The 19,731-nt window shown below is 32.1% G+C and overlaps 1 protein-coding gene across 1 annotated transcript in view; it reads left to right on the forward strand.

Moving 5' to 3' along the window:
- LOC115886130 overlaps nucleotides 1-19,731 on the forward strand; it is a 143,949-nt gene that overhangs the window by 108,759 nt on the left and 15,459 nt on the right. Inside the window, exons 4-5 of the mRNA XM_030905203.1 lie at nucleotides 4,796-4,897; nucleotides 9,333-9,593. Coding sequence (XP_030761063.1) covers nucleotides 4,796-4,897; nucleotides 9,333-9,593 — 363 coding nt within the window. The remainder of the gene's footprint in view (nucleotides 1-4,795; nucleotides 4,898-9,332; nucleotides 9,594-19,731) is intronic.

Genomic DNA, 19,731 nt, shown 5'->3' on the forward strand with positions numbered 1-19,731 from the left:
TTTCCATCTAGATTACTACCTTTATACAACTATCAGTAGTAGAATAAATAATAAATGACATAAAATAAGCTCCGTAAAGACTGACAAATCCATAAAATTTCAAATCAAATTCAAATGTGTCAAATGAATCGTCAGACAGAACTGTCAAGGATCCCCACTCTAGAGTACTTTTTCCGCCCACCATGCATGAATACATGGATAGCATTATGCTCCTTCCTTAGTCTTCTTATTCAAAGGCATAACCGGATCATAAAAGAGAGGATAGGTAAGTGAGTTAGTGAGTATACAGTTGAAACAACACTTACCAACAATTACTGGATGCTGATTCTCCATTTCAAGAATAATCATTATTATTATTGCAAATTGCAAACAAAAATAATAGGGTTATGTTATGAAATTCTAAACAAAAACAAAAAACCGATCGATACACGCACGCTTAACACTTTTGACAGTCCCGAAAACAATCCACAATGCGTTCCAACGTTGATACTTTATGCACCGTCACGAAACTATTCGAAGTCCGCGCATGCTAACAAAGTGGAAGAAAACCGATTCGGGTACGATTTCGAAACGATCCCGAAATGCTGGTTGGAACAAACCTAATGAATTGCACCTAAGGACCATACATGTAAGTGAACGGACTGTAAGAAGAAGATTAAACAAAGAAAATCGTATGTCAAGAAGGCCTGCTTCGAGACCACAACTTACAAGATTTGTTGACTAGGCCCAAAAGCAAAGGCATGGTTGTAATGTCAAAATGACGATAAAATGTTAGTGTTTTCTTCATAAGCGAATATCTCCAACAAAAATAAAGCTATTGAGATGAACCAAAACACAAACTATCGAAAAAAAACGTACCCTATCATTTTTAAATTCCTTGAACTCAGAGTGTTTCAAACTTTCCCCAAAATATCAATATTTTGTTTTACCTCGTAAAATTGACATATAGAAATTTTCATTTTTAATTTAGAAAGAGACACGAAAAAGTCAATTAATTTAGCTACCAATTGCTTAAAAAATCACAAAATTGGCCAATTATAACAAAATATATTAAATTTAAAACACATTAAAATTTTAAAGTGCCCGTTTTTAGTGCCGATGAGTGTATTATGAATCATAACATCAAAATTTCAAATCCATTTTACTGAAATTATTGTCCATCTATAATTTATTGTTTTCCCGCTGGCCGATGGGCTTACAGGAAAATCGATATGTCATAAATCTAACGGAAATTACTTCTAATTCAATATTAAATGCATCACTTTATGTGTGAATAAAATATGACATTGAATTAGGAAACACTAGGTATTTCAGAGTCCTGCAACAGTGCGCCGGCTATCCGTAGGTCCCTATAAAAAACAACTTGATTTTTTTTTAAATACATACCTAACTTTGAATAAGAAGACTAAGGAAGGAGCATATCAAAAATCTTAGGTACACCGCGATGGGCCTCAAATATGGCCGACTTAAATTCCGGTTTATCAGTGTCGTTCTAATTTTATTTAAAAAATGTAAAACTATGATGTAGGATAGACGTGGGGTAGACTCAATAATTTGTTGTTTAGCAGGTAAGTCATATTAACGTATCTAAATTCGTTGACATCTAATCTTTTTACAAGTAATAAGTAAAAGCTAAAATGCAGAAAAATATATAATTTAGTTAATTTAAGTGAATTTCATAAATGATCGGTTTACTACACGTATGTATATTATATAGTAACTTACTAGCGAAAAGTTCCATTATTTCACTCAATTGTTGCCGAGATCTACCGCACGCTACACAACCAACTATTTTAGAGTATTTTTCGATAAATCGCGATAGTGTCACTGTTAATTTAAGTTCTGCCACAATTTCCATTTAGATTTACTACCTTTATACAAATATCAGTAGTAGAATAAATAATAAATAACATAAAATAAGTTCCGTAAAGACTCACAAAATTTCAAATCAAATTCAAATGTGTCAAATGAATCGTCAAACAGAACTGTCAAGGATCCCCACTCTAGCGTGCTTTTTCCGCCCACCACGCATGAATACATGGATAGCATTATGCTCCTTCCTTAGTCTTCTTTTTCAAAGATACCTAAGAATACTATTTCGGGAAAGTATTTTAACTTCGACAGGGAGGCTCAAAAAAGTAAGAAAAAATAGGGATAACTTTTTTAAATAAGAGAACCTGTATATTATTGTAGAGGGTTCGGCAAAGTGCTTCGGGCATCTGTAGCTCCCAGAATGAAAAACTTGGGAATTTTGTTTAAGTGAAAACCTAAAGTATCCATTTCCTGTGGACATTCCGAGCTTCTGACCATTTTATAATGTGCTGTTTTGACCAAACATGGTCCAAACATACCTGACTTCATTGTTTCACCTTTTTGGACTCACCGCATTCACAAAGTACCTGGTACACTCTTTCTCTGATTTTAATGACTGGTCTTGTTTTTGTTAGGATACTTCTTAGAGTCGATCCAGATTTGAAAACAGCTTTAATTTTAATCAAGTTGATATTATTTTTCCTCCCCATCTTCTACATTTAAAAGTTTATTCTACCTTATTCTCTTTACGTCAAAGTTTGAACTTATAGCGGTTCAATAAATTCAATACCGTTTAACATAGCTGGTCTCGTTTGATCCAAAGCCACAAAAATTTGATTAGGGTTTAGTTTCAGTCTAGCGAAATACGTTCACCGATAGTTTGCTCTTTTGAGATCCGGCAAAGCGTTTACAGAACCCTTATATCATTAACAGGGTAATTACTATTACATAACTTATACGAGTAATCGCAAAACAATTTCCGATGCACGTGATAAACTTTGAGTGTTAAGAGATGGCGACAGCGCTGCCCGATTGTGATGGATTTATTAGATGAATCTTAGGCTGTATTCCGTTGCAAAACCAGGCGAACCAGATTGGTAAACTACGGTAAAGAGCGGTTCCTGAAAAACATCAGTTTGATACGGAACGGTTTGGTAAAATACTGGAAACGTCAAATATTGATGTTTTCTAAATTTCAATACCTCTATTATAAAATTTATCTTTTGTGCATTTTTAATGTACCTATTCTCTGCTTTTACGTTTGCTTCTTCTTTTCAATGGAGGTTAATATTGAAAAGTACTTTATTAATAAACTGTTAAACTCGTTAGACAGCTCAAGTGAAGATTTGCAGGTCCAATATTAAAACAGATCAATAAGAAATAAACAAATCTAATCAATGTTTATATTTTTATAGCTGACAAAACATTCACGATTACTTGTTGTCTTGTTTTTCATGTTTTCTTTAAATGTTCCTGACTTTAAGAAACAATGGCTGCATGATAAGTTTAAATGGTCCTAAAAAATCATTTTATTTAGTTAATGAAATGTATTTACCTTTACTGCCTACCTCCATTGCTTTTGGATGTAAATACAAAATATTATTACAAATTTTAGAAATTAAATGAGAATTTCACTCGAACTTCCCATATTTGCTTGATTTCTGTCACATAAATGACATTGATTGACAAACAAAACCAGAAAAAACAGCCTTTTCGCGCTGGTTAGTTTGGTGACAGTTATAACGGAATTTTTCCGTAATAAGAAAACTTTCAGGAAACAGATAGAAACGGAACATAAAACCATAACCAAGGTAAGCAACGGAATACACCCTTAATGTAAAATTGAAAACAAATATATTACAAATACACATACAAATATATATACAAATATATAATAAAAACAATATATTTATTATATCATTTTTTAAAGATTTTTACGCTTTATTTTTAATTTAATAATTAATATTTTAGTAATTAATTTATTTATTTCTTTTATAGCTTATTTTACTCATTACATATTGGGAAAAACTAGTCCATTATGAAGATTATTCTAAGCGTTATTGTGGGTTATTTATTTATTTATTGACGCACATCTTACAACACCATAAGTGGTAATAACAAGTAAGAGGGTGCCATTAATGCAGAAACTAATACCTAATCACAGAATTTACTAAAAACTAACTTAGAAATAACTTTGAAAGTAGTATAATGTGCTTACCAATCAAACTTACTTCTCTGAGTGCAGTCAAGGATAATAAAGGACCTTTATTGTCACGTTCTCGTTCAAAATATTTTATCAGGGAAGCTACAAGCTCTTTGCTGCGACTGTTTAAAAGCTCCGGCATACTTTCAACACACAATTTCAAGAAATGCAATACAAAACCTCGAAAATTTAGTTCTTAAAAGAACTGTTGGTACTTAAAAGTACAATTAAAAAGGTTTTGAAAATCGGCAAAAAAACAAGAATTTCTCCCAAAGATTCAACAAATATAAACATATAAACAACACGATATTATACAAAATAATGACTGACATTTAATAAATGACAACGTTTGCTGATCGCGGCGCAATGTGACCTATGATGTGACCAACATGGCGATAATAAAAATCGCTTTAAACTATTGTTTGTAGCTTTAATCATAATAAACTGTTACAATCATTTGCTTTATAAAGTAAAATGAAGAGCTACTCGATATCTTAAATTATACAACAAATTTAAGCATTTTTGCCAAAATTTCATTTAGTCATTTCGATATGATTGATGACGTGCATCGGAAAATGTTTTGCGATTACTCGTAGTTTATTTAGTAAATTATTATTATTATATTAGTTAGAATATATATTATTCATGTCTATAAATTTAAATGTATTTTTTCAATATAATGTACCTTATAATAAACTTTGGAAAGCCCAGAACAGTATTCTAACTTTAAAAAAACGTTTTTTAAGCACCAATTTATCAGTTTCCTTTTTTGTATTGCAGGGCAACAACCTGGAAAACCTATTCGTCTCTCCGGCAGGCAGGGAGATGCTCAAATACAAGCCCAGCGCCAAGTTGAAACCCAAGATTAATCCAAATCTGGAGGTAAGCGAAGCCCAAGAACTATATACGTAGTAAGAAAAAGGTCAGACCTAATTTTGACAGTGATTGAAGGAGGTTATTTGTACTGGTGACCTCTAACGATTCAACTTTACATGGATTAAGTGAGATTACTAACCCCAATCAAGTTTAACGTTAGGTTCTTGCCTTTGATCTTATAAACTCCTTGGATAAGAAAATGGTCGGTTCATTTTTGTTGAAGACAGGTCAGCGACATTTGACTATCTGATTGTCTTTGTCTTTGACATTGACTGACCAATCGTGTCTTTCTTTCGTGTATATGTCACTTTTACGAAATAAATTAACATTTTTTGTCGGGGAAACATATAGTACGAGAGCTAGCAACGTCGGAAAAACAAGTATTTTAAGACGTCTGGCTCTTTGATATATCTTTTACTGTGCTCTCTAGAACAGCATGCGGCCCGTCTGGCTGCCGGTCAACGTTGCGTTCCCTACTGCGCATTGAAAGAAAATCCTATATTTTTATTAGTCTTTTAAATTCTAGTATTGAATATAGCGATGGGAACTATCGAATGAATTAGACTATCGAATGGTTACTGAATGAATGATTTCAACTATCGAATGGTTTTATTCGAATAAAATCATTCATTCATTTGTATACTAAAGCATATATGACAACCTCGCCGTGCAACTAAATGGTTATCGTTGAGCCACGACTATCGAATGCTTTTGATAAATGAAATTTAGTATTCGTTTGATTTTTGTGTACGTCAGTGCATTATTAGTTCTTCAAATTTTATAACTTCACCTTATAAATACTGTGCTATTTTTGAGTTTATTAAAATATTTAAAATACTAAAATAGTAGTTTTTTTTAATTGACGATTGTGTGCGTGTGCAGGTGTCAAAATTTTTCCGAAAATTTGTGTGATTTTCCGTAGCCCGATCAATTATTTTATTTTATATGGTATATATGGTCTATTTTTTAATGGGAAATTTTGAGAAGTAGCAATTTTTAAGAGAGATGAGATGAACTTAGAATTAATTTTAAAAATACATATTTGTATTTTAGATGTTTTAATAATATGAATTAGTTGAACTTAATAATCATATTTAAGTAATGTGGTTAAGTAAATGGGGTTATCGAACTCAAACTATGGGGTGTGAAAATTAAATTGAGAGTTTTACACGTGCCAATTTAAAAAAAAGTTAACCATGTTTGTATTTTGTTTATGCTAATTCTCTTACATGTAGTTTTTTGCGAAGAAATATTTCTTTTATTTTTTAAAGTAAAAGCCAGTAAAAATAAATATTATTTTTAAATAGTAATATAAAGTACTTAATATAAATAATTTTGATTTCTAACTTTTTATTTATATTTTCCTTCCATTACACTGCATGCTTAGAAAATTAATAAATGTTTATAATGCATGATTTTAAAGTTTGTTGTTAATATAACAAATTAGTTCTGTAATTATTATTATTTAATAAACCAACGTTGCCAAAAAATTTAAAGACTATATTATTTTTAAATAGGATCTAATATAAATAATTTTGACATCTAATTTGTTGTTTATATTTTGCTACTACGTAAAAAAATGTTTATATTAAATTATTTTAAATTGTGTTGTTAATAGGTATAACAAATTATTACTGTTAACAAATTATTACTATTATTTTTATTAAACCAGTCTTTGCTTAAAAACATTAAAAATCATTTTCCTACATCCAAAATAACAAGTATTATTGCAGTGTAACAACCGAATATTAATAAAAAAATGCAAAATATATAGACATACTATCCCTAACTAACTAAAGCCAAACAATAATATTCTTTGCTAATATCAACTAATACCAAAATATGGCAACAGCGCCCTTCATAATGTATTTTCTGTGTAAATACTAGCACCTCAATAAAAAAAAATAATGTGTCCTTATCTATATCTGACTCCGCAAAAAATCAAAGATGCCGGCTTCTTTCATAGCATTGCCACCGACCGCTGTCGGGTTTCTCGGAAAGAAACCTACGTCGCCGGGCGACAACTAAAATCCAGTTAATATTTTATTATAATCGATCCTGACGAATAAATGAATTTCATAAATGAATGAATTTTATAAATGAATGGTTTTTGCTGCCGAATTACTAGAATACAATATTTCAAGGCAGATGACGCATCTATTCGATAATTTATATTCGAATAGTTTTCAACGAATGTTTTTTTACTAGCTATCGAATTATTCGAATGAATTGCAACTATCGAATGTTTCGATAGTATTCATTCGATAGTTCCCACTACTAATTGAATATAAATCGAACATACTCCATAGCGCGTGCGTAGAGTTTCCGACCACGAACCGAGGATTCAGAGTTCGAATCCGGGTCAGGACAAAGACTTTTTTATTTTATTTTCGTTTATATTCTGATAGTAAAGTATTGAATATGTGTTTTTTTTAATCACCAGAATTATTTAATACTTTACTATCAGGATATAAACGAAAATAAAAAAGTCTCTGCCCTGACCCGGATTCGAACTCTGAATCCTCGGTTCGTAGTCGGAAATTCTACGCACTGCGCTATGGAGACATGTTCAATACTAGAATTTATAGGACTAAATAAAAAAAAAAAATATATATATATATATAGCATTATGACAAACACAGCGTAGAATTAAATTTCTATATTAGCAGTTAAGTGGCAAGAATCTTTATATAATTTTATTATATACCTCTACTGCAAGAAATTTGTTTCTATTTTATAATTTGGCTTGCCTGAAAAAAAGCCTTTTACCATCCTTTTACTATCGATAGTTGCGCCTCGGTGGTACGAAAGTACTACCATTGCACGCAGGCCGCTATCTCCCGTTCGGGACTTAATATCTAACCGATACTTTCCGACAAGTCGGAATTAACTATCTCTGCGCTGTGGTTGTCATTTTGTGGATCTCCCAAGCTCACCTGATGATGGAGTAGGGCTTCGAAACCGGTAGTGAGAGCAGGTTGATCCGCATTATGACAAACACAGCGTAGAATTAAATTTCTATATTAGCAGTTAAGTGGTAAGAATCTTTATATATATATATATATATATATATATATATATATATATATATATATATATATATATATATATATATATATATATATATATATATATATATATATATAGGATCTTCTTCCGATGCGCAGTAGTGAACGCAACGGCGAGGCGGGCCGCATGCTCTTCCAGAGAGCCAGCTTTCTTAAAATACTTTCTCGAAAACGTTGCTAGCTCTTAGACTAATAGAAAATAGAAAATATAGAAATATAGTAAAATAGGAAAACGTTATACAGGGTATTCCTTAATGACATGCTAATATTTAAGGAGGTGATTCTTGGACTTATTCTAAGAAAAAAAACTTCATATGAGTTATACTAAACATCTTAAATTTTCAGATACAGGGTAGTAAAATTTTCTAATTTTTTTCAAATATCTCTGATGGTATATTTGATACACGTCTTCCTTGCATGAAAATGCTTATTTTGATATACAACAAAAAATTGTTTTATTTCTTAATTTCCTTATTTCCTTCCAGCCGACGCAGAAATGATTTCCACTCAACAGCCACTTACTTAGTACTACTGAGTGAAAAAATATACATTTAAGACGTTTTTTATGCACAAAATATCTCTTGGTAAAAATCGCTACGAACAACCGTTCTCAAGATATTTAGAATGGAAATAGTCAATACATGTCATTATTGACACAAAAATAAACATGTTGAGTAGATAGTTGAAACGATATATGAAACGATATATTTGGGAACTTTTTATTATTTTAAATTAATCATAAATTTTTCTTCGAAAAAATGATGATAAAACAGTTTCTGTTGAATCTTTCGCACAACAACAAACTTATGATTTCAACATGTGAGTCAACATGAGTCAATATGTTTAATTTATGTCAATGATGACAGGTATTGATAATTTCGATTTCAAATATCTCGAGAACCATTACTCGTAGCGATTTTTACCAAGAGACCTTATCTACGTGAAAAACGTCGTAAATGTATTTTTTTTAATTATTATTTTTATACAGGTATGAACGAAAATGTACTAATCTTCAAACTAGTTAAAATATATTTAGGTGGCGCCCTCTACAAGTAGGAGTCATATTAACATCAAAATAAAATGTCTCTTGCCAAAAAACTTCCAGACACAAATCTTCATCCAAATATCTCCGAAACTAAGCATTTTAGGACATACATTTATACGAACTTTTTTACTTATTTTTGTCTGTAGTATACTCGTATGATGCCGAAGTTTCCGGAATACTGTTCGGACCACCCTGTATATATTCTTTTATTTCCTTGGATAATATTAATTTACTGATAGATCAGATACTAGATATATACTAGATAAATCATTTTTTAATGAAAATCATAGAAAACGATAATCGTAAGTGTTTCATTATTCCTTTTCAGTTTTTCACGACGATTCAGAACGCCAACCGACAATCAACCAGTCTGGGCAACGACAACAGCAATAAATCTGACGATAAGGCCGCGATTACGTCATCGGCTGCGCCCGTCACGTCATCGCCGGGCCATCCGTCAACGTCAACGACGATGACATCGACGAGTTCGGACAGCAGGAGGAGTAGTATAGACTTATACGAGGAAGCGGCCGCCATATTGGGACTGAGCTGTGCGCAGACTGACGATTGTCGATGTATAGAATGTCAGGTGAATGACTAAAAAACGTATTTTACTTTTAATCATTTTTCTTACAGATCTATTATGTCCTCCTTTCTTGAGTTACAAACTTATCATACAGTTTTAGGGCTTTGACAAAAGCCAGTCTCAATAATTGATAAGGTGTTCTGGTGTTTCCCCATTTTCTCCACAGAATCTGCATTCCCCGTTGTTTCTTAGCTTCAATCTACTGAGGTCTTTATTGAGGGTAGTGTAAGTCCCCAAATTTTTTTTCACAAAAACCATGCGAAGTAGCGATTTTTTACAAAAGACAAAAAATATAGAAAATAGTAGAGGGACCATTTTACGAAAAGAAAATCTGTCGTCGGTTGAGTTGAAAAATATTTATAGTAAAATGTATGTAGGGGTAGGAGTAGTTTTCACCCTCCCCGTACTGTTTCTTGATTTTTGATAAAGTCAAATATTAAAGCACTTAGCACTTAACTAATACCATATGTCCTCCTCATGATCCACTTTCTTATCTCTCTAATGATAATGTAAACTTACACAGTTTCTTTTTTTCGCCCGTAGTTCTTGAAGAGCTTCGCAGTACAATTAATACCATCAAAAATAAATCCTCTTCTGGGACCGACGGGCTAACTTTAAAAATGTTTTCGAATCTGCCAGAAAGCACTCTGAATCACCTAACAACTTTAATAAACATGTCGTTCCAAAATGGTATTTTCCCAAAATGTCTTAAGACGGCAATAATCATTCCACTGCACAAAGGAGGAGACAAAGATGAAGCTTCTAACTATCGCCCAATTGCACTCCTTCCAACGCTATCTAAGATCATAGAAAGGTTGGTTAAAAGCAGGCTGGTATCTTTTCTGTTTAAGTACAAAATACTTACTGAATATCAATTTGGATTTCTAAGCAACAAGTCCACAAATGACGCTATGTTTTCCCTCCTTAATAAAGTTTACTCCAGCCTAAACAACCATCATTCTACAGCAACAATTTTCTGTGATTTTTCTAAGGCGTTCGATTGTGTAAATCATAAGATCCTAATTAATAAACTGCAGCACTATGGGTTCAGGGGATCATCTCTCGAATGGTTTAAGTCGTATCTGAGCAACAGAAGTCAACTTGTGAGGGTGGATACCACGTTGTCTTCTAGCAAGCCAATAGAATGTGGAGTACCACAAGGCTCAGTACTAGGCCCTATTTTGTTTCTTCTTTTTATTAACGGCATTGCTAACATAAACATCAGTGGCAAAATATGTCTTTTTGCGGACGACACTAGCTTCACTTGGAGCAACAAGGACATCGCGGCACTTCATAGGATTATATCAAATGACTTAATCACCATTAAATCTTGGTGCGATTCGAACCTCCTGAGTCTCAACATTTCTAAAACTAAGGCTTTGTCGTATAAAAACTCGTTGCAGCCTTTTGTACTTAACAACACCACCATTGACGTCGTAAAATCTGTAAAATTTTTAGGGCTTGTTGTGGACAATTCTCTGAAATGGGACATACATATCGAAGCTTTGTCGAAAAAATTGAGCTCTGCCTGTTTTGCATTAAGGTCTGTTTCTAAGGAGCTTAACTTGTCAGTGGCTAGAACTGTTTATTATGCACTTTTGAGTCGCACCTCAGGTATGCCCTTCCATTCTGGGGTACGTGTTGTGCGACTCAATTTGACCACATTTTCAAGCTCAGAAGAGAGCTGTTCGATATTCACTGGGACTAAATAGCAGAACTCATTGCCGGGACTTTTTTAAGGAATTAAGAATATTGACTCCTCCTTCCTTATTTATATTTGAATCCGTTTGCCTAATACGTAAACATGTATCAGCTTCTCAAGAAAGGCCATCTCACACTTATCCACTCAGGAACGCGGAGCAAGATCTTTATCTACCTACCCCACGCTCAGAGTTAGTTAAAAGTTCAATATTATACAACTCGAAAAAATGCACAATCACCTGCCATTTGAAATCAAATCCATAACATCATTTTTTCATTTCGCAAAGCATTGAACTCTTATTTACTAGACAAGGCTTTCTACGCCGTAAATGAATTATATTTGAATTGAAAATCGAATTTGATCTTGAAAACACTGGTCTAATGTTTGCTATTGCTATATTTACTAATGACATCGAAATTAATTTATTTAGAGGTCATTGATATTTTACTATAAACTAGCTAAATATTTTTGAATATTATTTTTATTTTTTTGTTCTTTGACATTGTAAACATTTATATATGTTTATTTTAACAATAAGACTGACAATATTATTTGTATAATGTTTTGTATTATCTTTTGTTTGTTTGTTTGTGTACCTTGTTTTTTTTTTACTTTGTTTGTTAGTTTACCTTTGTCCACAAATTGAAAAAAATTTTGACAATAAAGGCATTTATTTATTTATTTATTTAAAAACATAGACACACAAAATCTCATGCAAATCGAAATAGGGGTTTTTAAAATATATGAAAAAATATGTTATTTTTTTGAAGTTTAATACCCTCTAGCGGACAAACGAAGCATTTGTATAGAGGTAAATTGTATTGAATGGACTTATTTTAATTCCAAAAATACGTACTAATTCTATGTCTACGGAAAATTGGGACACCTTGTATTTTGTATAATCTTATTTTTTCACTAATTATTTTATTAATGTTTTCTGGCACTAAATTTTATCACTTTTTCCGTCTAATTTTTTAAAGTGATAAGTCTACTGTATCAGATCGGTATACTTTTTACTTAATGGAAAAAAATGGCGGAATGAAAAGTATAAATAAGTTTGTTTGAGAGCAGTGTAATGGCTCTCATAACTTTTCCCCCTCTCTCAGCTTAGAAAGTTTCAAGTAAATGAGGGAAATTATTTAGAGAGGGTTCGGTGTTATTTAGGATCAGGGATGGGTATTTGTTAGCAATCGATTTATAAATTTGTTACGTTTACTGCATGCAACGTCTTTAATTTTTTTATAAGATATAACATTAAATTTTTTTTATGTCTGTAACTACTCTAAGAAGTGTCTTGACCGTAAAGAAGGACATGTTTGAAAAAGTGTAGTTGGAAATGTTGAAAATATAATAAATTAAAAAAATATTTTTTACATGTATTTTAGGAAAAAAAATAAATTAATTATAAATATACATAACAGTTATTATTTACATCAACAAAACTCACCTTTTTAACAGCACTTAAGGAACATAAAGGGCCATTACTACCACTTTCCCGTTCAAATTATTCTAATAAATTTGCGATGAGTTTTTACTGCTATTAAGCTATCTTGCACACTTCGCACTAAAAGAAGTTCTAAAAAGAACAATGTTCGACTGCAAGGTCTGCTAGTAAAAATGTTTAAGCTTAAACCATCACAAAACAATTAATTTAAACCAAAAACTCGTAATACAAAACTAAAGTGTCAAAACGAATGACAATATCAGGAAATAAATAAATAAATGTGACAATTTAACATTTTTACAGCGGGGAATTCCAGGTAGTCAGCCCGGATATGTCCATGGCAACAACGAATTTAAAAATTGCGCCCTTGATTACGTAACTAAATCAAAAGACATTGGCCAAAATATCTGCGCCCAACCCTGGCGTCAGGGCGTCTGATATCAATAAATTTTCTAATTAATTAAGGAAAGTATAATTTTAGGATTTTCTTTAGGGATAAAGATATTTTGTTAAAACAGCCGGTTTCTTACAGCCTCAGCACACTGAATCAAAAATTATATAAAATTCATACACAGTTAGTCTGGGCCAAGATGTCAAGAAAAAAAATATATAAACTTTGAGTACTTTATTTTTTAAATGCCGATACCACTGGCTTCAAAAAAATATAAAAATTAAAATCGACGACGTACCAATTGGGGTCTCTACACAAATTAAAAAAAAACTTTTTCAACCATAGTAAAAAGCGCGTAAAAAGTTTTGTTAATAATAAATAACGACCATCATCAGCAAAAGGTATGCTTACTGTTGCCCCCTCCCTGTTTCTAAATCCAGGAGGTTGGGTCTCTGCACAAATTTAAATAAAAATATACTTTAATCTAATGCAAAAAGCAAAAAAAAAATATTTTTTTTCTAATATTTTAGTGATAAAATTTTACTTTATGATCATAAGTATTAGTAAACAAGTAAAACTACAAACTAACAATGAAACACAAACTGAATTTAGACTAAAACGGAAGAAAACAATTAGGTACTAGCTATAAGTAAATAAATAAATTTTAAACATGGTTACTGTAGTAGGAAGCAACACTCTTAAGGAGATTTTTTTGATAGTTTTTTTTTGTTTCGGATTTAAATTAAAGTTTTTTGAGAACAACTTAAAAGAATGATGCCTCTGCTCTGAGGCTTACTCAGAGTAAAAGCCCAATGCTTTCTGTGAAATACTAACAAAATCCACTATATGGTGAACAACAGCGTGAATTTTTGGAGTAAAACTGATTTCCGTCTCTTATTTTGTCGGAAAATTTCAGTATAGAGGCTTCGTTATTGGTATCAATATATTTTCCAAAACAGCTGGCTACCACATCATTGAAGGCACAAAATACCTCTATGTATTTGTTGTCTAAAAAAATAAGCAAAGGGCCTAGTGTCTAACAATAATAAAATAAGGTTTTGTTACAAAGTAAGTTAATTTTAGGTACAGTCATAGCAGGATCTAGTGCTTTTAGAACGTCAACTTTTTTAAGCAAGTTTCTGGCATTATTTCCATTAAATCTGCTGCAATGGTCTAATTGTATCCCAGAACTTCTTAGCCAGCTATCAGCAATTTTTATAAATGTTTTTAATTTTTGCTCAGACCTAGGTCTACCAACAGATTTTGTTATTGGACACAGTGGTGATCGCGTATTGTTTACTTTAGTTCTGGGATTAGGTCTAAACCTGGCAACTTCACATATTTTGCAGCTACATAAATTCTCCTTTCGTTGTATTCTGACCTTAAATTTTTTGTAGTCCACAATTTTAGTCAGTTTTTGTTTATTTAATTTTGTATAGCAGCTGCCACACACAACATTAGGCAAGCAATTGTCATCAATGCTGTAATTTGGCGATATATTCATTATTAAACCAAACAATTTACGTGTAATTTTAGCATGTAGCATTGTTAAAACATGTATAACATACAGCAGATCGCGGCTCTTTATGGGACCGTTTTTGACAAAATGTAACATTAGCAAACTCGTCCACATTTTCATTAGATTTTGATTCTGACATCACAGAAAACTAAAAAAAATTCCACATTAACATATAAGCAGACGATGCAAAACTAAATAACTGAACTTTTGACAGAAAACTGTGTAGTCAACGTTTCGTGCCAATTTGTTTACGTTTGGCTCCTCAGCCTACTTAACCAAAGTAATAAATATCTTTAATTTTTACACTAGAAGTAAAATATTATATAAAAATTGAAGAATAGACCTAAAATAAGTATTAAAAATCTATTAAATTTATTTACCAGTGTGTTCCTTTCAAACTAATTACAAGAAATAACTTTTTTTGCTTTTGCAATTGGATAAAAAATTATATATTTTTTAAAGTTGTGTGAAGACCCAACCCTCTCTTGTTTTCAGAAAAAGGGGGGCAACAGCGAAGGTTACGTTTAGGTGATAATGGTCCTTGAATATTCTTACCAAAACTTGTGCGCAGCTTTTAATATTGATTAAAAAAGTATATTTTTTGAAATTTGTGTAGAAACCCCAATTGTACGTCGGCGATTTTCATTTTAATATTTTTTTAAACCCAGAGGTATGAGCATTTAAAAAATATAACACTCAAACTTTATATATTTTTTTTCTTGACATCTTGGCCCAGGCTAACTGTGCATACGCATCAGCGGAAGTTACAGAATTTTAATAATAAATTCTAATCTACTCGTGATGGTCTCAAAATATTAAAAGTATGTATGCTAATTTATATCCTAAGGCTGTTATAGACAAAGTCATTTGTCTTTAATCATATGCAATTTCCGCAAACAAGGCTGGATCCCATCGTACGAAATTTATTGTCGATTTTATCAATTTTTCATTGTCAGACGGAACTTGTTTTTTCCTGATTTTCCTCAGTGTTATTTTTCTTCCGTCTGAAAACAGAGGATAAAGCCTGTTTTTGACCTTGCTAATAAAGGAAGGGAAGAAGAGAATATTGCTCTAGCTTTTATTTACACGTCGAAACACCTGTTCCTAATAGATCACCGAAGTTAAGCGCCGTTAGACGATGCGAGTTGATGGACGGGTGACCGTGTGGAAACTCTATTTTTTCTACGACTAGCCTAGAAAATGCAGTTTGACATACGGAAAACTCGATCTGAAATTGGCGTTTTGCAAACTGTTGTGTGCTAAGGATTCAGTGCACGACACGTGTCATTTTGCACACGACATGTGCCAATTTTAACATTTTTAACCTCCAATGTTTAGCTGAAACGCCAAACGCAACGCTGCCGTCAGAAAATTGTCATCATTACATCGCAAATTATTTCACAAAACTGGCAAAAACTGAGTGAGGCTGCTGCTAATTTGTAATCGTAGAAAAAATAGCGTAAAAACTCGTTCGAAAACTACTTTGTACACTCGTTCGACTTGTGGCTCTTGCCTGCGGCTCGAGCCAACAAACTGTCGAACTCGTGTGCAAAACGTCGTTTTCGAAATTCTATATACTATAGTAGGTATGTTTTTACTTTATTTGATAGAAAATGACACTTTAAATATAATGACATATCATATGTCAAGTTTTGAAACTTTCGCTTAAAGCAAAATTATATTTTAAATTTCAGTTGGTTTGGTTTGGTTTTAATTTCAATCTAGAGTCACATGGCCGTGTTAAAAACAGTAATTTTTATTCAAGGAGCCTTGGAAAAATAGATTTAATCATCTAATGTTCTTAGCGTCTTGTCCTGGCTGGTTAAAAGATGCCCAAATCGTATTTTTAAGCATATCCCAATTTATTCAAATGGAACGAGGGTGGCTCAATAGCATATTTGGAAAAAGCATTTTTTACGAATAATTTGCTACCATACACTTGGTATTTCGAATCAAATTGTCGTTATGAATCGCATGTTGCTATTTCAAATAAATCTTATTCGGAAATGTCAAAAATTGACATATGATATGTTATTCTATTCAGTCATTTTCTATCGAATAAAGTAAAAAAATACCGAGAGTGCCATTTAGAAATCACAATTTGTAGTCATTTCCGGTGAAACAGGAAGTGACTGAAAAAAATTGAATGCATCAATCAATCCTAATTTATGTCATATACTAACACACCAAATCTCGTTTTTTTATCTACAAAAATAAAAAAGTTATAGGGGTGAACCAGTTTTGAGACGCACCCGGTATATTATATTTTCAGAAAGCTCATGAAAAGGCAAATAAAATATAATGATATACAGTGTCTTTCATTAAAAAAACATAATTTTAAGTCATATTTCAAAAATGATAGCACCCAGGGAAAACTAGTTACGCCACTGGAAAAACTCTATGGCATTCAGTTTTCAGTTATTCAGTTACAACCAAAATACGAAGAGAGTTGAAATATGCAACATTTTTAAATTTACCCTGTAGTTCAGGAACTAGGAGGGCTAAGATAAATATGTGTGTGTATAGTAAACGCCACGAATGTTTGGGAGTGATTCATCGGTCACTACCATGTGAACTAAACTGTATTCAAATTGAAAATGCACCAGTATAAACAAATGCACAGTGCGTGATCAGCACGTGCCAGCGGCGAAATCTACTCTGATTGGCCGGCCAGCCATAGAGCCGTTGAGGTATGCGGTTGAGATTTTTTACAGGGTCGGCTTGCATAGCGCGTTAAGGAATACTGTTTGATAAAATAAAAATGCTTTTTAAATTTATTCTCAACCAAGCGAGTAACATCAGAACGGTCAACTATTTCAATAATAATTGTTGATCACTTCGTACAAGTTACAAGTTACAAATAGAGAAAATAATATTTATATTTGCATAAAATACTTTTACAATTAGTACACACGTACTTACTACAAAAAGTGAAAAGTTATATATTTTATATAAAATTATTATTATGTAAATGTTAATAAAATTACAAATTTTGTAAATCTAATGTTAGTAAATGTTATGTTTAAAAATAGAAGTTTTTATTTGACTGGTTTTTCAAAAAAAATGTCGTTATACTTTAAAACGGATAATACAGCAGGCTACGAAAGCATGTTAAAACTAAGTGCTTTTTTTGTCAACTAAAATGTATTAAATTATGTTATAATGCAATTGATAATTAAATGTTTATTGATAATTACTATCAGCTTACCGATTTACATCCGATGGAAATCTAAAAAAACTTAAAGAACAATTTTTTGAATTATTACTACAATTAATAGCAGCACACAGTAAGGCACTCATTTTTTGTCAATCCGTCTCTGTGCTGGGACGCAACGCTCGAACCGCGCAGCTCGACGGACGGAATTCAACTGAAACGCTTTGCAAGCTGCCGATATTCGACAGCTTGCAAAAACTGGCAGAAAATATTTGCGAGAGTGTAACTACTCTTTTCCTTAAACTATGCTAATAGATCACCGAACTTAAGCGCCGTTAGACGATGCGAGTTGATAGACGGGTGACCGTGTGGAAACTCTATTTTTTCTACGACTAGCCTAGAAAATGCAGTTTGACATACGAAAAACTCGATCTGAAATTGGCGTTTTGCAAACTGTTGTGCGCTGACGCACGACATGTGTCATTTTGCACACGACATGTGCCAATTTTAACATTTTTAACCTCCAATATTTAGCTGAAACGCCAAACGCAACGCAACCGTCAGAAAAGTGTCATCATTACATCGCAAATTATTTCACAAAACTGGCGAAAACTGAGTGAGTCTGCTTCTAATTTGTAGTTGTAGAAAAAATAGACATATAATAAAATAATAAATAGCAAATAATAAATAGAAAAATACACAATTTGTAGTCATTTCCGGTGAAACAGGAAGTGACTGAAAAAAATTGAATGCATCAATCAATCCTAATTTATGTCATATACTAACACACCAAATCTCGTTTTTTTATCTACAAAAATAAAAAAGTTATAGAGGTGAACCACTTGTGAGACGCACCCGGTATATTATATTCTCAGAAAGCTCATGAAAAGGCAAATAAAATAAAAAATAATGATATACAGTGTGTTTCATTAAAAAAACATAATTTTACCAAAAACTCTATGGCATTCAGTTTTCAGTTATTCAGTTACAACCAAAATACGAAGAGGGTTGAAATATGCAACATTTTTAAATTTACCCTGTAGTTCAGGAACTAGGAGGGCTAAGATAAATATGTGTGTGTATAGTAAACGCCACGAATGTTTGGGAGTGATTCATCGGTCACTACCATGTGAACTAATCTGTTCAAGGTCACATAAAACTTAATTCCAGTGCCGTGGTGTTTGAAGTCATATAATAATCAATATATAATCTGTTGTAATTTGTTGTTTTAACTGTCAAAGTCTTGTCAAAACATATATTTGGTTATAAATATAAAATGGAATGCCCCATTGGTCGCACTGCAAGCACACCAATGGATCGACGCACAAAAAACGAATCAATCAAAGAAACGCGATATAGTATCGTCTTTGTCATTCACGCCAACATTTTAGAATAAGTAGGAGGAGCGCAGGCAGATGATTAAACCGGGCCACAGTGCTTCGAACATATGGCTCTAGAGGACAAAAATGCAAAACTTCTCTTTTATTGTAGGCAATTTATTCAAACTAGGTTTATTTGACACAAATGATGAGTACTCTCATTGTACTAAATGATGATGTTCTTAGTCCCACGTTTATGAAAAAAAAACTTATAAATAATAAAAATGTGGGAGCTGTGTTCCATCTAAGGAAATAATAATTTATAGTATGAAAACGGTGTAAGTATTAAATAAATCCCTGTAATAAAAAAGAATTGAAATAACATTAGAACATGATTCCTACAATATAAACCAATATAAGATAAAAATGTTTTTCTTTAATGAAAAAGAAACATTAATGGTATATTTAATTAAAAAAACCTAAGATACTATAAATTTACTTTAGGACAACAAAATGCATAGATCGTAACTACTTTGATGCAGAAGAATCATTGCTGACAGAATCTTCCAAATTTATAATATCCAAATCACAGGTAGATGAAATATCCTCACA

The sequence above is a fragment of the Sitophilus oryzae genome, unplaced genomic scaffold, assembly GCF_002938485.1.
Source record: "Sitophilus oryzae breed Bouriz unplaced genomic scaffold, Soryzae_2.0 scaffold_469_pilon_pilon, whole genome shotgun sequence".
Lineage (NCBI taxonomy): Eukaryota > Metazoa > Arthropoda > Insecta > Coleoptera > Curculionidae > Sitophilus > Sitophilus oryzae.